Source organism: Pseudopodoces humilis, chromosome 17 (genome assembly GCF_049639895.1).
Source record: "Pseudopodoces humilis isolate 2021_Gansu_Grassland_sample_001 chromosome 17, ASM4963989v1, whole genome shotgun sequence".
In the NCBI taxonomy this organism is placed as follows: Eukaryota; Metazoa; Chordata; class Aves; order Passeriformes; family Paridae; genus Pseudopodoces; species Pseudopodoces humilis.
In genome coordinates, this window is record NC_142216.1 from 171,031 (window position 1) to 186,487 (window position 15,457).

Below are 15,457 nucleotides of genomic sequence, written 5' to 3' on the forward strand. Positions count from 1 at the left end.
ACAAATAACTCCACTAAACTTCGTTTAAACTTAATGTAATATAAGAGTGTGGTGACAGACACAGTTCAATTAGTCTCAAAATTCTCACCATAATGATAAAATCTGGTTCAAAGGCAACTGAAATCAATGTGTGATACATTTCCATAGGATAAAACAACATGGCTAACTTCCATATGGTTCATAGGATAGGTGGATATTGCAGCCATGATAAAAGGTGCATGCCATGCCTTTACCTTACTGTCTCTTTGCAGGATGTCAGCATCCCAGACCTTATAAAGCAGTTAGACATCCTAGGTGATAATGGGGTAAGTTGAAATGGGAGATATTTTCTCTTTACAAGCTGCATTTTGTACAGTGCAGTAAGTGATGTGTATGACCGTTTTCTAAGATACTTGTTAAATTATGCATCTGTTATGTATGTTTTAGCAGACTGGGAAGAATGTCCAAAGACTATCAATAATTGGGTCTGGCCCTGACTCTGCACCCTATTCACCCAGGGAAACACACAAATTAGTTTGGCAGTCTGAGTAAACCACTCTTCCTCAGGACTAGGATTCTTTCTAAGAGTTTCATAAGTAGGCAAAAATTATCAAATTCCCTGTGGCTTTCTAAGAGGGCCTAGCTGCCCACATAAAAGAGATCCTGTGTCTCTGGCCAAAATTAGAAATGTCTCAAAAAAGTTTGTAAGAAATAAAGACAAAGGGTCATTATTGTCTATTCGTGTGCTGATGTAAATCAGCACTATTTTTACAACATATTAACAAAATATTAAAAATTAATGGAAATTCAGCTTTGTAAAATCAGCATGAAGGCAAATGGGTCTAATTTTAGTTTATATTTCTCTTAAGATGTAATTGAATGAATGATACAGTTAATCCATATAATGTAGAAAGGCAAAAGTAGTGGTCTTCTTAATATGTTAACAGACTCTGAATATTTCAATGGAAACTGAGTACTCAGTAGTACAGGGATCCTCAGAAAACTGTGGACGTGGTTTGTAGGCTGGATTGTCTTTATTCATGCAGGAAACTGCTTCCAACTTTCCTCTTTCCCGTCTTTCTCTTCACAGAATTTAAGGAATGAAGAGCAGGTGGCCATAATTCAGGCTTCCACGGTATTGTCCTTGGCAGAAAAGGTAAACTGTGTACCTGTTTTTCTCACGTGTTATCCAAAGCCTCATCTAACACATTTTCTGGCCAGTTGTTGTCATCAATATTGTGAAACTTTCTAGTGTTGGGAGTGATTCCCCATATAAAATAAACTCTGCCAGCACAATCCCAAACACCTTTCTGAAGCAGCAAAAATATCAAACTGAGTTGGCCCAAGCTGTGCAGTATAAAAGCTACAAATACAAAAATAATATGAAACAAAACTTGGAATTGAAAACTGAATGAGAAATCATCAAAAATTTAGGCCGTAATTCGGTACCGTTTGGGATTTACACTCCTGAGATTTTTGAAGATTCCAAAGGGATCTGTGTGCAAAAATTTCACTGGAAGTATTTGTCTACATACCTTGTTTCAAAAATTAAGAAAAATGTGGGGGTTGGTTAAAGTTGCTTTCTAAGGCTCAAATGCAGCACACAGTTTTTTCAACATGACAGCTTCCAAGGACCCTGCTCAACAATGCCTCCTCTGCAAACAGAAATGCCATTGAGCAAACTAAGCTATTTTTGAGATGCTATAGCCCCATTGTGGGCCTTTACCCATGGGATGGAATGGGTTCCTTGTCTATCCAAGGGTGTGTGCTTTCCAAGCTTTGGTGACCCAGCAGTGATAATCCTCTTGCTGCTTCCCTGCCAAGTGCTACCTGCAGACATCATGCCTGCCTCTGTCACAAACAGCCTCAAGATGAGCCCAGCACCAGCAATAGGCTGCTAAAAACAGACTAACAAGATGCTGTAGTTATCCCACTTGCCACTGCTTGTGTGCTAGAAAACACAGCAGGTTATAGGTCTCATTGTCTTTCCAGTGGATCCAGCAGATTGAGGGAGCTGAAGCTGCTCTGCATCAGAAGATGATAGAACTGGAAAGTGATATGGTAAGAAAACTTTCCTTATTACACGTTTTAATAATTGTGTAACACTTACTTGATGTGCCAAAAAATAACTAGGAAAGTCTATTGGCAAATGAGCTATGCAGCATTTGACTGATAACTGGTGAATTTATAAAATTGTTCCTAGTCCAGTTCACATGCAACAGCAGAATAACAGAAACAGAAATAGTAAAAGTTAAAAAAAATCCTTTCTCCTTTTATGAGGATGACTGTTTATTAATAAGTACAGAGGGTTCAAAGGTTTCTCAATAATTTTCAGGGATGCATGCATTATTTGTCTTATAAGGTTCACAGCCTAAACATCAGCTGTTGTATTGCATTTTATTCAGGACCAGCATGTGAGAAATTATTGAACTGAATAATAACACTGTTGGCTTTCATTACATTCTAAGTAAAGTTAGTACCTTACCCTGTTCTTATTCCAGTTAATTCTTAGTTCTTATTCTAAGTAGTAGGCAGTAGCCTACAAGATGAACAAACATAACTGCAAGAATTAGACAGCTGTAGTGGCTTGTGTTTTGTTCCTGTGGTATGTCTGTACTTAAGTCTGTTCAGCTTAAGGTGGACTGATTAGTTAGAGCACAGCAGCTGCCCCCAAAGAATGTGAATGTGAATATCTAGTTAGTTCCTGTTTAGTTTAGTCCACTTTTACACCTCATCCAAAATAAAAGAAAGCACAAAAAGAGTAATTTCTGATGCCAGAGGAAGTATCTTTAGAAAAATCACAAACACCCTAAATTTCACTACTGAAATACCAAGCAATACCACTGAAGTGAACAGAGAGGATGGATTTAGTTCCATGTAGATCAGAGGTATTCATCTACGAGAGCAATCTAGAGCTATTTGCCCTTCCTTCTTTTCTGGCTGAGTTAGATATTAATAACTGCCAAGCATCAGTTGAAAACCAGTCTCCTTGTCCTTCTGAATTAGATATCTGTAAATGATTTGACAAAACTTCCTAAAATATTTGAAGTAACTAGTTTGTTTTTCTGTCCAAATGGTCCTTCATTGTAGGAGCAATTTTGCAAAATAAAAGGTTATTTGGAGGAAGAATTAGACTACAGGAAGCAAGCTCTTGACCAAGCATACATGGTATGTACAAAGGAAATTCTGCAGCACTTACTGACTTACTGGCCAACTCTGCAGTAGCACATAGATTCCTGTTGAATCAGGAGGAGTGGTGTTTGCTTTTTGTTAGTATTGGGTTTTTTAAAATTTGTTCTTTCCTCATTCTTCTGATGTACTAGCATAATACAAAAGATAAATAAATTAAAAAAAATAATTTGCACTTCAGATATGAAAATTCTATCCAACTCTGTAACTCCATAAAAAAGAGTAAAAGTGAAGGATTTCAGGGAAAATTAATATTGAAATATTTTAAAAATAAAAGTTCCTATCCTTTTTTCAGAACATGCAACCATTTTCTGAGTTCAGTTTTTCACATATTTGCACAACTGGGCACATGGGCTGCTTTTCATGCAGGGGCCTTAATCTGCCACCAATCCCCCAGTTCCCAATGTGGCTTAAATCATGTTTCATCTCTAACTGACTTTTGGTATTGCATCAACCAGAGGATCCAGGAGCTTGAAGCCACCCTGTACAATGCTTTGCAGCAAGAAACAGTGATAAAGTTTGGGGAACTACTCACTGAAAAACAGCAGGAAGAGCTGAGGACAGCAGTAGAAAAGCTAAGACGTCAGATGCTGAGGAAAAGCAGAGAATATGATTGCCAGATTCTTCAGGAGAGGATGGAGCTGCTCCAGCAGGCTCATCAGGTAAGAAGAAGGAACCACACACGAGGTATCTTCTCAGCCTTTCTGTGTAGGAACACAATCTGAGCTCAAATCTAGGCAAGCTCCAGGCCCATGAGGGAGCCTGACATCTGCTTTTTCAATTGTCTCATACTTTGTCTTTTCAGTGCATGCAAGCACACATGATACTAGCTTGTGCAAGATTGTTTCAGCATATTTTGAATTTTACAATTCTAGCCTAAAGTTTTCATCCAGAATTCTGTCTGCAAGGTTCTAGTTTTGTAATAAAAATGGTCATCCCTAGTTACTGGACTGGGCACAAGAAAAATGGAGTAAATGCTGCTGACTTGTATGGCAGAGGAGAGCTGTCTGTTTTTCCACATACTACTTGTCCCTCCCAAGTGGGCATTTGTGCTTTTCACTGCTGAGATAAGGTACTGCATTTCACCTTCAAAGACTGAGTTTGCAGCTCTGCAAGCTGTGAGGTCCCAGAGCAAAATGGCAAACTGTCACAGTCCATTAAATAGTGTGAAAGCTGCACCATGAAAGAGATCTGACTCAGATGTTTATGGAAGTAAGAGAAGCAGCACATCCCAGTGGTTGGGGGGGGTTTGGTTCACAGGAAGGCTCTGTTCTCACAGTCTTGCCTGATCCTGAGTTGGATGCTTGAGACTCGGTCCACCCTTACCTTTTGTTGCCAGGCCTTTGCCGCATTAGAAGCTTCTTGATTTTAAACATGACAGCTGCCCCAAGGGACACTGCCACAGCAGGTCTGGCTTCTCAGAATTACTCTGAGCCAGCCTCAGTTGCAGGCACAGTTGGAAGTGGCTGAGAGGCAAAGGAAGGAGAAGGTAAGCAAGCAATAGGACAGAAGGCTGTGGGCAGAAACCGTTGCACGAGAGGTTCCACCTGAACATGAAAAATAATTTTTTCATTGCATGAGTAACCAGGCACTGAACAGATTATCCAGAGACGGTGTGAAGTTGCCCTCCCTGGAGATATTCTAAGGCCATCTGGATGCAGTCCTGTGCCATGTGCTCTAGGATGACACTGCTTGAACAGGGAGGTGGGACCAGGTTGAACTGTTGTAGTCCCTTCCGACCTGACTCATTCTCTGATTTTTGTGGTTCCATAGAATTCGAAAGCTGCCATAAGCATCACATCTCCAGACATTGAGGAAGACAGTCACAGGTCACCTGTTCTCCAGCTGCTCGGGCCTTCAGGCATCTCCTTCTTTGCCTCTTTGGATTTCTGCTATTTGCTGGACAGCTGTCTTATGACCTGACTTAATTAAAAAAAGATACTGAGAGTCAAGGCCTCATTTTTCATACTAAGAAGTTCTGTTCTGGGGGATCTCTCCTCCCAGGCAGGCAAAAGTTTAAGTTATGCCACATAATTTTTCTTAAAGTACCTGGTTCTGCTGAAAATACACACCTTCTCTAAAAGTTATCACTCATCACAGAACCAATACATTCATAGTATGGTATACATTTATCATTTTGGACCTAATAATAACACTTTAATCTTCTTTCAACACATCAAACTGTTAGAAATCTTAATGAATCATGATAGAATTCTAAAGATTATAACCATGATCATATACTTTTCAACTGTTTAACACAGGATTAATAAATAGATAATGCAAAACCAGATCAATCATTGATACTAATTTCCAGCATTTAAGGATCCCATTACATATATGCAGGATCATATTTTGAGCAGTTGCACACATGGTAAAGCTGTGGTTTGGCAGGATGAGTGGATGGAGTCACAGTATGACGCAAGATTATCCCTGCCATGGAAATGGATTCCTTGATTTCTAGGCTTTTAGCACTTGGAACATTCAGTTATTTGTTCAGTTGGACAGATTTACTGACAACTTAGTATTGATGCTTTCTTTTCTGATTTCCAGAGGATCCGAGATTTAGAAGATAAAACTGACATCCAAAAGAGACAAATTAAGGATCTGGAGGAAAAGGTTGGTTCTGTTATGCTTCTGAAGCACAATGAGTAACTTTATTTTGAAAGTAATTACCTAGTTCTCTTGAACTATATGACCTTTCTGTTTGGCTCAGTCAGCTGCACATGTTGGTGGTGGTCCACTGTCCTTTCTTTTCAGTTTGTGTCAGTAGATATAGCCTTTAATCTTAAAATACTGCATTACATTATTAAACATGTAATGCTGAGTGTTTGATGTGTGTGTGTGTGTGTATTTGTACCTATAAGCATATATAGATGTGTACATATAGATTTATTTATATAATTATTTATATATTTATATATCCAGGCTGTTTCTAGCATGGATTGCAGCCACTGTTTTTAAACAGCTTAAAAATACTATGCATGCTGTTTTAGATTTAGCTTTATGATTTGTCAACCCATGGGCTATCATGATGTGACAGTTACACCTCAGGCTTTCTATTTGGTGCCAATTGTAATCTATCACCAAAATTATTTGGATCTGTTTTCTAAGCCTGGGAGGTGGTGTGGTACTTACAGAAGTAACAAAGGAAATAACAGTATTTTCTGAATGAATAAATATTCTAACTGTTCTACAGAGTGCAAAAATAATTCTGATGCTTACAATGCCATTGCCTTTCATTTTTACACAATCTTATTTTTCTTCTGCAGTTTCTATTTCTGTTCTTGTTCTTCTCTCTTGCCTTTATTCTTTGGCCTTGATGTCAATGTGCCTCTTGGAAAGGTAAGGCTGTTTATTTATTTCCTCAAAGCTAGCACTTCTTGCACAGAGTGGAGGATCCCATCCTTGTGTGTTCTCGTGGATGTTTGGAGTCAGTGAATGCAGCAGGTTGTTGTCAATTTGTAATAGTTCACAGTAGGGGGTTGTTGTTCTGCTGAGTTGCTGGTGATATTGTGCTTTTCATAATTATAAAAATAAAAAGCTAACAAAGAATTTCACAGTATCCAAAAACCAAGGGAATTGCAGGTGAAATTCATTGTTGATGTTTTCAATGGGATGTAGATGGAAAACAGTTAAAATAACCTCAACCATAAACACACTCTGAACTAACACTCAGGAAGGCAATCAGGATGTTAAAACAGGTAAGGGCTCTGTGTCCAGGAGCAGGAAAAATACAAAGGTGGTCAAGGAAGAATGATCAGCTGCTGAGAGACAGGAAGGGAAAGACAGAGAAATGGAAGGATTTTTCTGGCTCAGGAAGTGGCACTACTAAAAGGAGGTATTGGAGAGGTCTAAAAAATTTGTCATGGATGGATGGACGGACAGACTGCTTGCTATTGTTCACTGTCTAATACAAACAATTACCATGTGATAAGCTTAAAGTAAACAAAAATTTATAGTTAAGGACACAAGTTGTAAAGAAGTCTGTCACAATATGCTTAGCAGCTGAAAGTTCAGAGTTGAAAAAGTAACATGAAGATGGGGAAATAAATCAGAGAACTATAGTGGTCCCATTTTCCTCTGTGGCTAGCCACTTCTAGAACAAGGATGCTGGCCTAGGACAATTTTTCTTTTGATCCTGGATAACAGAAGTAGAACATAGCCTAGAAAACATAATGTTAAAGTCTCAAAAACATGTAATGACAGAGCATAATTTTCTGATTTGGGGACAGACTCATACCATTAAATTTCTCAGTATCTCTCAGCTCTGGCTTCAGCTGTGTCAAAGAATAATTCCTCTGCTCTGCACTTGAGACAAGCTGAGATACAGTGGTGTGAAAGATGTTCTGCCATGCCCTTCCACCATTTGTGCCAGAAAAAGCTCATTCTTTTTTTCCAGATACAGTTCAAGGCATTGATTGTAATTAAATGGCATGGGTCCAGTTTGGTGGGTTTTCCTTTTCCCTTTAAGGAAAAGCCCCTACTTTGTGCTTCATTTCACCTGGACCAAAGCTTTCACTTGCAGTTTTGTGCTGATGCAGAGATGATTCTCAGAATTATGCACATCAACTGGAATCCACTGCATCCTTGCTCAGCCAGACCCCAAAATGAAAATGAAAATGAATTCCAGGGGCTGAGGCAGCAATATACATGGAGTTTGGCTTGAATGGGGAACAACCAATAGAAAAGAATTAGGAGAAATGTGGACAGATCAGTGATCACAGCTCTTGTAAACAACAGTCAATATCGTTATCAAGTTGCTGCTGCTTAAAACATACTGCCTTGATCCAGTGATCATGAAACGCATAAAGTTACAACTGCATACTTAATTGTGTTCCTACTGCAGGATTTCTGAGAATTATAGTACAGCGTGGTATGGCTGTGAGATGTTTTAAGTGGCTGTGACTGGTGAACGGTTGACTTTAGTTTCTTGCTTATTTGTAATGGGGAAAAAAAAAAAAAAAGATAAATTCTTCTGCAAATTATGGACAGAATAATTTTAAGAAGCCAAGATTTTCACCGTACACAGTAGTAGCAGATAACTTTATATGACTGTCTTTTGCTGTACCACAGAATCATGAGTCCAGAACAAGCAGTCAACCTGGAGGGAGATTCCAAATAAAAAAAGTTCTTGGATTTAAGGTGCACCTTAAACTGCTAGTGACATTTGCAAGAATCTGCCTGCACGAATTTTTTCAATTTACCTGTGCTGTCGTCCTTTCCAGTTGCTATTGCAACGAGAATTATGTCCTTGTGCAGCATATAAGAAAAACTTGGGCAATAAGAGGTTCAGAGTTTTCTTTATATATAGTTTTCACCTACATTTTCCACCAGTGTGGCTATAGTGTTGGTTCTCTAGTGAATACTTGCCTCTTCGAGTACAGCTACAGAATTGGTGAGAAGCTTATACATCTTAGTTTTACCAATACCAACCTCCTAATACCATTTGCTGATAACACTTAGATCCTTTTGGCCTAATTTGAGGGCAGGTATTAGCTGGTTAGAAAGGCTAATGAGATGCTTAAGGTCAGAACTCCATATTTTTCCTAAGTTCTAGGAGGTTTGCTATTTTTCACTTGAAGTCATCCTGCCTCCATGGGCTGCTGGGTCCTGTTCAGCTCTCGCTCTCCACTGAGCTGTCGTGTTCCTGAAACAGGACTAATAGTCAAAACAATATAAACATTTTGTGCTGTCTTTGGGGCTGACACAACAGTCCCAGCTGCACAATTTTCTAGTGCAACTGATGTCATTGCAGGGAAATTTACATGGATCCCTTAGGGACTGTGTCAAGACTTCATTTCTCTCCCTACGCCCTTTCTCTCCCCACCCTCCAACCTGCCATTCTGGCCCAATCTTCTTTCATGGGTTTTCCTCTTGTTTTACATAACATCTAGGGTTTAGCAGGTGTAAATCCATTTGGGATCACTTTGTTGAGCCCAGGAAGGCTGCTCTAACTACAATGCCAAGATGAGTTTCACTCACTGCATTCACTGTTGCTCCATAATGGCTGGTCCCTGGAGCACACAGGGGTCCAGTTCCCCATAGAGCAGACGAGAAGCATCAGTAGGAGCTGAAATGTGGTTTACAGCACCAGAAAGCCTGCTAGGCAGATGTGGCACTCCTAGGATCACCCAGGAGATGAAAGGATTCCTTTGCCTTTCCCTTCCTGCTTTTTCATGTTTGGCTTTATGAACACCAGGTAGGGATCAACAAGACAGATTACAGTGAGCCGAGTGATTGAGGAAGCAGCCACGACAGTGGTGGAGATAACAGTGATTTAGAGAATCAACGTTGACTATGAAAGTGGAAAAATCTTACGGGTGAGGTGTGTGTGGGGGATATATAAACTCAATGCTTTTCCAGAGGATCTGCACTGCTGTGAACTCCCTTGAACTGTAAAGACAGCTGCAGCAGGCCCAGCATCACAACACTCATGATACCTGTAGAGTGTTTTACCAAGGCCAGTCACTCCACAGGTGCAAAGCATCAAGTCTTGTAGCAGTTCCTCAAAAACAAGGTAATGGTAAGCGCCTCATTCCTTGCCTTCACCCCTGCATTTTCCTCTATGGGATCCTCTCCCGTCAATACCTGAGGGGAAATCTCCAGACACAAGAAATTTGGGAATGGTGTTGGCAAGATGGAGAGGGATTTTGGCAAAGTCGCGTCTTCCGAGGCTGGAATACATAGAATTGGAGAGAATAACTAACATTGTTTTGTGTTGCATTGTTTTTAATGCATTCACATTAAAAAACACCTGGCTACCCAGGTGATTTAATTCAGCACAGGTGAGCGTGGCATGGGGGGTGTGCCATCAGCATTTCTTCCTACAACTATTGAGCTATATATATTGTCATATATACAATATACTATATATATTGCAGAATTGCTTTACTTCCACTGGATGCAAGTGAACTGTCTTAGCCTTATCATAAGGCACTTCAAACAGATCCCTGACAAAACAAACAAAAAGCCCAGCTCATCCTAGGGAGCCACTTGATGGTGAAAAGACTTTGGTTTCGTTCATGTCTTGGTGGAGTTTATCCTTTACCAATCTTCTAACCAGCAGAGAGAAATCCACAGTGTGTTCACAGATGATACTTTCTGGTTTCCTTCTCACCCAGAGTGAACCCAGGACTCACTGCTGTACTGAAATAACCAAGGACAAGAACGTGCAAATAAAGGAAACCATGTGTAGCAGATACAGTATCCAGACCAGAAGCTAATTCCTGTTTATGTGGGGGTTTTCCTACCTGCATTTTCTCTGTGCTTGTGAACATATGTATTCACTTATTTGTGATCACATAAGGAAGTGTGGTCTGTGTGGATTTTGTGGCCAATGAATTTTACTATGTAGGTTTGAATGCTGAGGTAACAAAGATAAAATATGCCCTTTTTTTCCTGGTCTCAAACCTCAGACCCAAAGTTCTTTTCCATAGGATAGGCTTTCTCAGAACAGCAGCAGTTTCTGTTTGTCTCAGTGCTGCATTAGCCAAAATTCCAGGCTTGCTCTGACAACCTAAGGATATTGCCTGCTGCCACGGCTCTTGTTATGGGTGAATTTTAGACATCTTTGGTTTAAGAGTCATTGAAACTTATACATACTATTTATGTGAAGATGCCCATCGGGACTTCTATGCACCACAGGGTTGCACTTTGTGGGGTTTAAATGGACAAGCTTAGCAAAATACACAGAATTCTCACAAATGCTTTTCATACTGACAAAATCAGTTTCACACTGATAGCTATAAGAAACTGACCTTTTCAGCTTCCTGATTGATAGACTGTATCTTGGCAAAGCTGGGATAGGTAGGTAGAGGAACTTTAAAAACTTAAAATTTATCTGATACATATGTTTTTGTTTGTTTTTTTTTTTAAACTTTTAGAGTGCCCGACCACACAGATAAGTCCTTATAAAGGCAAATGCTTCCACCCCTCGATGAAGAGAATATTGTTTACACCTATTTTCAAAATTATAAAAATGAACAACCTGTAGCCAAGACTGCAACCACCTTATATTTTAAAGCCATCACTCAAAATCTGTTACCTGACAGTTACTGTCTAAAGCTATGAAATATGCTGCATCTAATGAAATCCTGTATGTTGAAATTACAAAAGGGGAAGAAAAATAAACTGACAACCTACATCACCTAGGAAGAACTTGAAGGGAAGGAACAACTTTCAGCTGATCAAGTCAGTGTGTCTTGGGCATGGAACCAAAGTTACAATAGAAAAATCTATTCCTGCTGTGCAGGGCAATCATTGAAATGTCACCCTGTCATCTGACAAATGGATCAAAAATGAACAGATCAGAGTAGGAGAAACTCAAGAGATGTTGACAACAAAGTGCTCAATTTGAAGTGTGCGGCTTTCTCGCTGCAGGGACTCCTGCTCTCCCTCTTTGGTTTTAACCTCAGGAACCAATGACAGCTGCAATGTGGAAGAAAGAAAGGAAAAAAAAAAAAAATCTGGATTTTTGCAGGATGGGCAGGACAGGTCACCATGTTTTGTGCTTGAGATCGTAATACAGTACTGCCTGCCTTGGCCAAGGAATGGAAGTCTGGCATAAGGAGGGTTTCCAGTGGAGTTGAAGCCTTATCTCTCTTCACCATCCCTCCATGAAGAACAGCCTGTCTATTATCAGACACTTTTCATACTCTTTAAAGACTGCCATCGAGATAATGACTGTACTTGGTTTCACTATAGAATAACCACTGAGGAGCACTGAATTGGACTTAGGGAGTAGCTTCTGAGAAAGAAAAGAAATGTTGGAGGACAGGGCAGGGAGGAAAATTAATCCCCTTGTGCATGTGACATGATTCATAAAGCATCAGCTTCCCACTGTTTTGTCCCAGCTTGGAAAAAATGTTTAGGTTCAACTTGTCAACTGACTTTTTTAGTTGGCTTCCTAATCAATGATACACAGACCAAAAATGGGGGAGAAACTTTGTGAACACAACCTTATTACAAATAATAAATATTGCTAGTCTGTTTAGATTTTTCCAGTTAAGAGTAACTAAAAGTAGTTTTAATTTCAATGCATTACTTACCTCTGTAATCACAAAGCCTGGAACCCAGCCATGGTGCCTCCCTGAGGCCATAGGTCCATGCACCCAGTACTCTGTCAGAAATGTCCCTGAGAAGCAGAATGCCTGCAGCAATCACTGTGAGGGTCCTGTGCCGAGGGAGGCAGTGCAGCCAGCTGCACCCACCCTCCCATTCTCACTGATGGGCTGACAGTGCACTACTTGGTGCCTCTGGTTTAATTTCCTGGGGAATGGAGTCCAGCCTGTTCAGATTTTGGGTTCCTGTGGCAAGGCTCTGTCTTCTCCAATGGAGCTTTAATTTTAACTGGAAGAAATGGATTTCTGTACCACAAACTAGAAAATTAAGGGCCAGGATACAGTTTGTGCATTACTTACACCTTCAAAGCAGGGATCACATGTACCAACATCTTACGCACATCAGAAGCTTTTAAAGTGTTTTCCAAAGAGCTTCTCCTTTGGTTGCCTGCTTACTTTTACAGATGAAGCAGCAGAGGCACAAAGCAGTGAGGTCACTTGCCAGACGAACTCAGCACATCAAAAACAGTTAGCCATAGGAAGGAGGAAGTTCCTCTAGTATCAAGGATGCCTGCCCTCACAGACACCTTTTTTTTTTTTGGCCAGAACGGCTTTTAATCAGAAATGTCCATTTGTCCAACTGCATTGCAATTTGGGGCTCAGTTTCTCCACAAAGACTGCTAACATCTTTATTTTTTGAGTGCCAGGAGATAGTGTTAAGCCTTCCATCGAAGATTAGAAGTTATTAGCAAGTGATTTTTTTTCCCCTGCTCCTTAAAATTAATTTAATTATAGAGTGACCACATCTTCCTGGAACACTCTGGTTCGGCCAAGGGGTTTACTGAGTTCTGGCACCAAGCTGTATGTTTGCTAGTTCATTTTTTTAAGAAATATGCTTGTAGGTAGATACATTACAGGACTGCAGGCACATCCCATGCTTTTTGTTCAAATTCCTTTTCCCTAGCAGAAGACTCTGTGGAAAAGGTTGACCCAAATGTACATGTGCTTTCCACGAGCTAGCAGCTGAGTCCTGAAGCTCTGGAGTTGGGCCCTGGAAGAGTGGTCCCACTCCTGTGACAGCTGGAGATCACCGAGAAGATTAACAACAGCTTGTTAGCTACAAAGAGGGGGCTTTCTCTCTGGTTATTCCTTCTTCCCACCTCACTTTTCTCCTCTGTTGCAGCATCAGGTAATTTCACATCTTCAGGCTGCTTTCCTCAGTGTTTGGGCTGGCAGTTAAAGCACTGAGTTCTTGCAGAAGAACAAGCAGCACGTGGTTTCAGTGATGGTGCAATAACTTCTAGCACTGGTTTGGTTTAAAAAAAATACAATTGTCTAGAAACATTTATTTCAGGCAATTGTACAGAAGGTTTATGGCACAGATAGAAAAACACACTTTCACAACATACCTGACTGATCTTGTGGCAGGCTTCATCATTTAGACTCCCTCACCCATGTTACCTTATTTAATTTCTCTTTTTTGTCTAATTTGCCCTCCCTTACTCCTGTGTGTATATATATCCATGGAGGTATTACATTCCCAAGGGCTCAGGGTGGGATGGGGGGTGGTAGTCTGACTGTAGCAGACCTGAATAATGCAAACTTTTCAAAGATTTTTCTTCCTTCTAGGGAGCTGAACCACCACTGCTCTTCTCTCCTTGCAAGCATAACACATGCCATGCCTAAAACACACTTGCTGATATGAGTTAATACAAACTTTCTGCTATCAGCTAGATCAAAATGAGTTTGATGTCTTTGTGTGTGTATATATATATATATATACATGTGTCTATATGTATATATATACACATATATATACATATTACCTATTCCCTATTGTATATAGAAATTTTTGCTATAGCTTATGAAAGTATACTTCAGTCTAGGCATGGAGAAGTGAATCAAGATTGTTTAGCTGCCACAACTGGTACATTCCTCCAGGTTTAGTTTCACATCTCATGGGCAACAAATTTTTTGATCCTTTTCTCCGGACCCTTCTCTGTTGTTTGGCTGCTAATCCTGGGCTTTCTGCTGTTCCTGATGTTCATTTAAGCAAGGGATTGAGAATCCTCCCTCAGATCAGTCACTGCAGCCAACCTTCCCCTCCCCAAAGCCAACAAGAAACATAAGAATCAATTTACTCCAGCCCTAGAACAGCAAATACAGCCCTGAATCCCTCCCATGCATCCCTGAACAAGGCTGTTCAGGAGTAGCAGCACTTCAGGCTATCCATCCTGCCAAAGCAGGAGGTGAGCCACAGAAGATAGTACAAATCAGCTTGACCACAATTTGACTTGCTGCTTTTTTTTTTCCAATGACAAAGCTGGAAGATTTTGAAGACTATTTTTTTAATTTAAGCACCTCAGAGGAGGGCCCAGTTATGTGAAATTAATTTAGGCAATTGGAGTTGCAGTAAGGAAATGGTATTTCTTGCAGTGTTACCAGCCTGGCTTGCAGCTCCATCATCTTACTAATGTGCATGGAGGACAATGGAGAATTTTTTTTAGGTGTTCATCTTCCAACCCCCTACCATCATCTCAGTGGGAAACATCCTCTGAAACCCAAAGCTTTCAGTTCTATGGCATCCCATGAGGACTGCTCAGGCCAGGCTCTCCTGACATGAGCAGGGCTCAGAGAACAAACACACAGCTGCTGGTGATCCAAAGGGTTTTCTCTTCCCCTGCCCTCTCACATCAGCACCTCTGTGGTTTTATATATACTTTTTGTTCCATATTTTTTTTGTGTCTATTCCAGAACAAATTGTAAATGACTTGGCAGAATGACCCTTTGATAAACACTGGACATGTATATGTACTATATGTATTAATGTGTAGGAGAGAATCCTTATTGTATGTAAAGTTTTATTAATGGTTATTTTTTAATTTATGTATTTAATATAGGATTCAATGACCTCTGGTGTTTTAGTTTGTATAAAAAAATAAAACTGCAGCATTTTTAAAAAAAAAAAGCAAAAAAACACTTTACATTCACAGAGATATTCAGCATATCTGGAGTCTGTTCAGAGGAATCACGTTCAAGCCGAGCCACGGAGGCACATGCTGGGGCGCGGGGGGCTGTGACACAGCAAGGAGTGGGGGGCACACTGGCGTGGGGAGTACACGGATTAAAGAGTGAGCGAGGTCCTGGCACGATCACTAGGAAAAGGGACGGCAGGTAGCAGTCCCAGCGGGGGCCAAGGATGAATTCAGTGCTGTTTTCCAGGCCTGTGC

At 40.4% G+C, this 15,457-nt stretch overlaps 1 protein-coding gene across 6 annotated transcripts in view; it reads left to right on the forward strand.

The window, feature by feature from the left end:
- The window catches only part of JAKMIP2 (janus kinase and microtubule interacting protein 2), a 43,484-nt gene extending 28,280 nt beyond the window's left edge, over positions 1–15,204 (forward strand). For 3 of the 6 annotated variants that reach the window (XM_088063459.1, XM_088063460.1, XM_088063461.1), the window contains exons 15-22: positions 252–305; positions 1,070–1,135; positions 1,972–2,040; positions 3,070–3,147; positions 3,627–3,830; positions 5,719–5,784; positions 6,438–6,510; positions 11,052–15,204. In XM_088063459.1, coding sequence (XP_087919585.1) covers positions 252–305; positions 1,070–1,135; positions 1,972–2,040; positions 3,070–3,147; positions 3,627–3,830; positions 5,719–5,784; positions 6,438–6,488 — 588 coding nt within the window. In that variant the 3' untranslated portion in view covers positions 6,489–6,510; positions 11,052–15,204. Of the gene's footprint in view, positions 1–251; positions 306–1,069; positions 1,136–1,971; positions 2,041–3,069; positions 3,148–3,626; positions 3,831–5,718; positions 5,785–6,437; positions 6,511–9,531; positions 11,022–11,051 lie in introns of those variants that run through there. The other 3 variants (XR_015773998.1, XR_015773997.1, XM_088063462.1) reach the window with 3 other exon arrangements.
- The last annotated feature ends 253 nt before the right edge of the window (positions 15,205–15,457 follow it).